The sequence below is a fragment of the Oratosquilla oratoria genome, chromosome 42 (assembly GCF_046742065.1).
Source record: "Oratosquilla oratoria isolate Oo_2021 chromosome 42, ASM4674206v1, whole genome shotgun sequence".
NCBI classification, from domain to species: Eukaryota; Metazoa; Arthropoda; class Malacostraca; order Stomatopoda; family Squillidae; genus Oratosquilla; species Oratosquilla oratoria.
In genome coordinates, this window is record NC_134818.1 from 22,468,335 (window position 1) to 22,475,768 (window position 7,434).

The 7,434-nt window shown below is 37.8% G+C and overlaps 1 protein-coding gene across 5 annotated transcripts in view; it reads left to right on the forward strand.

The window, feature by feature from the left end:
• LOC143021424 (lachesin-like) overlaps nt 1-6,636 on the forward strand; it is a 586,585-nt gene extending 579,949 nt beyond the window's left edge. For 4 of the 5 annotated variants that reach the window (XM_076178871.1, XM_076178874.1, XM_076178872.1 and 1 more), the window contains 3 exons: nt 2,275-2,469; nt 2,670-2,681; nt 3,982-6,636. In XM_076178871.1, coding sequence (XP_076034986.1) covers nt 2,275-2,469; nt 2,670-2,681; nt 3,982-4,133 — 359 coding nt within the window. In that variant the 3' untranslated portion in view covers nt 4,134-6,636. The remainder of the gene's footprint in view (nt 1-2,274; nt 2,470-2,669; nt 2,682-3,981) is intronic. The other variant, XM_076178873.1, reaches the window with a different exon arrangement.
• The last annotated feature ends 798 nt before the right edge of the window (nt 6,637-7,434 follow it).

The following is a 7,434-nucleotide window of genomic DNA, read 5'->3' on the forward strand; positions in this document are numbered from 1 at the left end:
AAGCCTTTTCTAGATCCATAAAAGCCCAAAAAACATCCTTCCCCTTTCCTATAGCTTTCTCACATATCTGCCTTACCACAAAGATCTGATCTACACAACCTCTACCTGTCCTAAATCCACACTGTTCCTCACCAATTACTCCTTCTGTTCCTCTCCTAATCCTCTCAATCAAGATCCTCCCATAAGCCTTCCCAACTACACTTAACAAGCTAATCCCTCTGAAACTACTACATTCACACTTGTCCCCTTTTCCCTTGTAAAGAGGAACTATACAGGCACTCCTCCAGTCCTCCGGCACTCTACCCTCTCTCCAGCAAACATTAAATAACCTCACCAGCCAGTCCACCATCACTGTACCTCCCTTTTTCAGACATTCTGCAAGGCATCCATCCAGACCAGGTGCCTTACCTGCTTTCATCATCTTAACAAGTGCCTTCACCTCATCCTTCCTTATTTCTCCTCCATTCTCCTCACTCATCACTCTCATTTTCTTCGCATTTCCCACTGCAGCTATCTTTCCCTCCCTATCCTCCTTCACATTTAGCAACTCCCTAAAATATTCTACCCATCTTCCCTTTACTGCCTTCTCTTCCATTATCATCTCTCCATCTGCACCTTTTACCTTTTCTTCTCTACTTGATTCGCCTCCTCTACCTCTCTTAATTTCTTTCCAAAACTTCTTTTTATTACTTTCAAAATATTCTGTCATACTCTTACCCCATTTCACATCTGCTCTCCTCTTTGCAACCTTTACCTTTTGCTTTACTTCTCTTTTCTTTTCTTTGTACCTCTCATATGACTCCCTCGTCCTATTTTGTAACCAATCTGTGAAAGCTCGCTTCTTCTCTTCTACAACCTTCTTTGTTTCCTCATCCCACCATTCACTACCCTTTCTTCTATTTCCCCCTGTCCTTCTTGTTCCACACACCATCCTTGCACACTTTATGACTCCCTTCTTGAACCATCCCCATTCCTCCTCCACACCCAGCTCTACTCTATCCTTTACTCCCTCCCACTCCTCCTTCAGGATCTTTTCGTACTCTTTCTCCTTTTCCTTTTCATTTAAAGAGTTCACTCTAAGAACCTCCCTACCTTTTGTCCCTTTCCTCTTTCTCCATCTATCCTCCACTCTCAACTTACCTTCCACCAAAAAATGATCTGATATTCCCCCACCCTCTCCCCTTAGCACATGTACATCTTTTACTCTTCCTATCATAATCCTATTTACCACTACATAATCCATTAGCGCTCTATCTACCACCCTTCCCTCCACCACCCTCTCCCATGTGTACTTATGCTTGAATTTCTTCCGAAACACTGTATTTGCTATCATCAACTCTCTTTCTAGACACATTTCCACCATCAACTCTCCACTACGATTCTTTCCTGGAACTCCACATTTCCCAACCACTCCATCAATTGGACCATTTCCTACCCTAGCATTAAGGTCTCCCAGTACTATTACATTGACATTTCTTCCTAAATCCTCTATGCACTCATTTGAATCTATCCAAAAGGCCTCCCTTTCTTCTACACTCTCCTCACTGCCAGGCCCATATGCACTTACAAAGACCCACATCTCCTTTCCCAGTTTCACCTTCATCCACATTATCCTTGAGGAAACCTCCTTCTACTCCACTACACGTTTACCTATCTCTTCACTTACTAGAATAGCCACCCCTTCCCTCCCTCGTCCTCTCTTCACTCCTGATAACCTCCCACTTACACTCCCAAACTTACACTCACCCTTCCCTTTCAACTTAGTTTCACTCAAAGCCAACACATCCATCTTTCTTCTCATAAACATACTACCTATCTCTTCCCTTTTACTCTCATCTGTACCACATCCACGCACATTAGAAGACCCAAACCTTAGGGTGCTGGTCCGAAAACTTCCAGACCCTCTTATGCCTTTACTTTTTCGTTTAGGAATGTCCCCTGTGGGGCTACAAGGAGAAGGATGCCTAGTCCCAATCCCCGTCCCTTTCTTCTCGCCTCTTACGATCCAAGTGGAAATACTTGGTGGCAGTATTCTTTTCCCCCACCACAGGGAATTCCCCCACCACAGAAAAAGAATACTCAGAGAAATGGTACAGGACAGCAACAAGGGGTTGGGGGACAGCATAACGGAGGGACAGTCGTTTAGGTACCAGTTAGATTATTCATTTGAAAAAGCGGTTTCCCTCTAATAAGGGGTTGGCCAGTTATAAGTAGATATATTAAACACACTGCTTAGATCAAAATTGAAGAAATCGATCTTTTCTCTGGTAACAGATTCGAGTCGGGACGAAAAGTCTGACAGCCAGCAGAAGGAAAAAGGTCAGAAGAGGAACGGCAAAAGCGACCCAGACGGAGACGACCACGAAAAAAAAGACGACAACGACGACGATGACGACGACGGGCCTCTGATCACCCGCGACAAGGGCGTGATCAACTTCGATGTCGGGAAGTTTATCAATCAGAAGAAAGGTTGGTGTGGACCCGGAAGATTGCCATTCTGTTTGACTTTAGGCTGACGTGATCGATTTGATGTCTTCTTGGTTCTTTGTCTGATAATCTGGAGTATTCATTTTTTGTTGTTCTTTTGTATGTGTTCACATCTGAGTTTTTACTTTATTTTTGTATAGCATTCTTTGATGTTAACATTTGTATTTTCACGCCAACTAAAGACTCGAGTTATGGTAAGTCCAGAAGAAATTATAGTCTCTCCTTCAAAGAAATTTATATTTTATTGGACAAAGCACGGTCAGGTAAAGAGAGCTTAGAATGGCGAGAGGAACAGGTAAGAGAGGTAAAGCACTTTGGCATTTTTCTTTAGCATCTTCGAGCGATGATGGAAATGGAGCACAAGCAAGGCCACAGTGACCACTTGCTTTTTTCTGTTGTTGTTGTTGTTGTTGTTGTTTTGTGATTTTTTGTTCTCTATCTTTAGTCTGTTAATGGATAAATTCATTATGATCTCCGACCATGAATCCTGGCTGCACCCTAAGCGTATAGATAGTTCCCAAAATTCATTTCCACCACTGCTTTGGCAACCGATGGTTTCCGATAGATACATACGTACATACATACATACATACATGCAAACATATATACATACATAAATTACATACATACATACATTACATACATACATACATACATACATACATACATACATACATACATACATACATACATATAAGACTTATTGACCCACTGTCGGACAATGAGATAAGATGGACAGAAATTCTGTATATATATATATATATATATATATATATATATATATATATATATATATATATATATATATATATATATTACATTTTTATTTGGTGAGCGCCCTTCACCTAAATTCGAGAAGACTGTCGGATCATCTGAAGGAAGGGTATCAACAAGGTGATCAGAGTTTAGGTGGAACAGCCTGGGATTATTCCATCTCAGTAGGCCCAAGAGACTAACCTGACCTCACCTCACCAAACCAATTCGACCCTAACCTTACTTAAACTAACCTAACCATATTTGTGTTATTATGGTTTAGTTGGTTAAGTAACCTAGCAAACCAAGCTTTACCTAATATAAACTACTTGATTTAAATATACCTTAGCTCATCTAGCCAAATTGAACCTAGTTCAACCTGACCTTGCCTAACCTAATCTAACATCGCCAAGGGTAAACTGTTAACAAATACGTATAGATCATATTATTATTTTTTGTCCTTAATATAAAGTTCATGTCATTTACGTGGTTGGGTGATGATCATCAGGAAAGCTGGCTGGGCTGATGATGTTTCAAGTGATCCGGAACGTTTCCCAACAATCTTGGGCCATTCTGCGTTGACAACACCTGAACACAAAACAATGAGTAAACTGCTGACTTGCTTTGAAAGAAAAAACTTCCCCCTAAAACTAAACACATTCGTTTACATAAAGTTCCACTTGTAGTTAGCCTTTCACTCGCTCTCTTTTTCTTACACTCGCTCTCTTTTTCCTTCCTCAGGTAAAGAGAAAAAGCGACACTTCTCCGACCTCGTGCCGTCTCTACAAACTTTTTCCGACACCGGGGGCTGTGACGTCATCAATGTCAACAAAGAGTTGACGATCCTATGCTCTCTTTTAAACTGCCTTGTTATGCTCCTGCTACGAATGTGATAAGCTAAAGGCATAACATATAAACTGTACACTTTGCAATGGTATTACGCCTGTGCATATGAGGATATTAGATAACGTGAACAGTTTTAAAGAGATTTTTCAATATGAATGCTACAGTCGACATAGATACGTTGAAAAGCAAATAGTGTATGCATCGCAAGATTCCTAAAGACGGTAACAATATATCTCTGCGTTACTCATTTATCACTAGTGCACATATACATACATACGTACATACATACATACATACCTGCATACATACATACATACATACATACATACATACATGCATACATAAATATATACATATACATATGTACATATATACACACATACACACACACATACATACAAAAATACATTCAGACATACATATATACATACATTCATACTAATGTATCTACATACATGCATAAATACATGATACTCAGATATATACATGCATATACATAGAGTATACACATATGTTTGTGTATGCATATACATATAAGTAAATATATACAGAATATAGTGTAAAGTTTTTAATGTATTCAGACATATGTGTAAACAAAGCACGTGAAGGGACAAGAAACCGACGAAGAGGAAAGTGTATACCAACCTGGTTTGACCTATGAAGGTCAAACTTAGGTCAATATCCGGTCTGTTCCAGTCGTCCCCGGGTCGTCTAGGACACAGTTCCTCTCACTCCAGGACCACAGGAGACCATGGTAGTTCTGGGTTGCTACACTCATCTCTTCGGGAAGCTTGATGGCAGCTTTCCAGAAGAAGATACCCAGAGAGGTTCTTCGGCCACTCAACAAGTTCCTCATTTGTGGAGCTTCCCAGCCTGAGGGAAGCTGGCCTTCACCGAGTACTCCCCCGGGCCAAGCGTTCTCTTTCAAGTATTACGTCGAAATGGACCACGGAATGCTTGGAACTGGCCTACCGGTGAAAATCGCCACTATCACTACCAACGTCAAGAAACTCCATCGGAAAGGAGCGAATGCGTGGCGTTCTCTTAACTTTCCTCCAGTTTTGTTTCGAACTTTATATAGCTCTTGTTGTGTTTGAAGAAAATGCCAAATGTTATGATAGCCTTATCGTGCCAAACTTAGATCTATAATGTTATGATACACATGTTCATACCCACCCCCTAACTCTCTTTTCACGTTTGATGAAGTTCAGCAGAACGTGAACATTTAGCTTTTTCATACTCTTCCTCATATGACTCTTCCATTCCACAAAATACTACGACTTCCACTTTAAATCTTCCAACTTGAAACTTCCAATAAGCATTCTGAATGTAACCAATAGGTTTCAGATTCTTTCAATGTTGAAGACGCTTACAAAACACTTTAGTTTTATATTAGTGTCAGATTGAAAGACTACAGCTAATAATAACAAAGGGAATATTAAGTTTACGTTAGGAATGAAGGAACAGAGTGAAAACTAAAGAAATTACAATAGTGAAGTGACACTGATAGTGAAACGGCAAAGAAAACGTAAAATGAAACTTTAGACCTCCACGCGCAAAAGCGTAGGCACAACCAAAGGTATGTGAAGAAGAAAAGTTATTTCCTTTGTGACGGTAACCTGGTTTAGTTTCTTAGTAGACAAGTATACAATTACATAATTTAAGTAAGCGAGAACAACATATCTCTTGCCCTGCATGCTAGCTTCTGTGAAAAAAAGACAATAAGTGACTCGTGTTGACACGAATGAACGAAGCACAAAAACAGATATTTCCTCACGGTGAAAACTACTAAGCAAGGACTCTACTCCAAATGATACACAGCACAATAATGGTCAAAAATAGGCTGCCCAATTTAGCCTATTAGATCTTAAAGGGACCTCTGCATAAAACAATTACTATATGCACATGTTACGGCAAGTTGTGGGACAACAGATCAACATCAAAACGACAATTGTTAACCAAGGATATGAACTATCGTATGATTAACAATGTCAAAGGTCTTCTTTTCATTCCTCATTTGATAGAACACTTTCAAAAACAAACTGTGTTATTCTATAGATACGTAAAATTCAGAAGTAGTGAACAAGCTAAAGAAAAAATAAATTACAAATTAAGCAAGAAGTGACAACATTGTGAGGGCTCTTTTCCATGCCTAGGTTCCTAACATTGTCGCCACAACAGAAAGAAAAATAAAACGTGACAAAAATTTTTGGTAAGTTTGTCCACGTGACTGTGGAAGAGTTTTTGTATGACCGTCGTTTTTATATGAACCCATGAACTTAACAGAAGTATAATTAAAATGTTATTAAGAATTTTCCAAAATTCTCCTATCGATTAAAAATAGAACTCTGATTCTAAAACATGAACACAAATTTTATTCTACGGTTTCTTAAAATGAAAGTGACTACTTTACTTGAAATGTTCACATTACATACCTCCAAGACACATCTATACTCACACTGGCATGCAGTGACACACATGATGCATTAGTTTTCTGTTTCTCTCTTCGCTTTCTCTTTTTCGTTATGTTTCTCTGTTTTTGCCTTGCTCTTTCACTTATATATATATGTTGATGTATATATATATATATGTATATATATATATATATAAATATATACATATATATACATATATATTTGTATATATATATATATATATATATATATATATATATATATATATATATATATATGTATAACGTAGAAAACACTGTTGGAGTAGAAAAGACTACATTTTTCACCTGTAATATATATATATATATATATATATTTATATATATATATATATATATATATATATATATATATCTTTTTCAACCACATATCACTTTTAATTCCATACCATCGCAAACGAGACTCTCGAAGGAGGCATCCGTTGGAAATTGAGCATCCTTCGAGCAACTCTCAATCTCGATTGCGTTGGCATGGAATTAAAAGTGATTTGTGGTTGAAAATATATTAATTGATCACTGGGAACCATTCAGTGTGTATGTATATGCATATATATATATACATATATATATATGTATATATATACATATATATATATACATATGTATATATATATATATATAAAATATATTATATATATATATATGTATATATGTATATATATATATATATGTGTGTATATATATATATATGTGTGTGTGTGTATACATATATATACATATATATATATATATGTATGTGTGTGCGTGTACGCGCGCGTGTGGGTGTGTGTATGTGGGTGTGGACGTGGGTGTGTATGTGTGTGGGTGTATGCACAAGTATATGTGTATGTGTGGTTAATCCCACAAATAATCATAACAAAATCACATTATACCTGGAATGAAAAGCGTCTCACTGT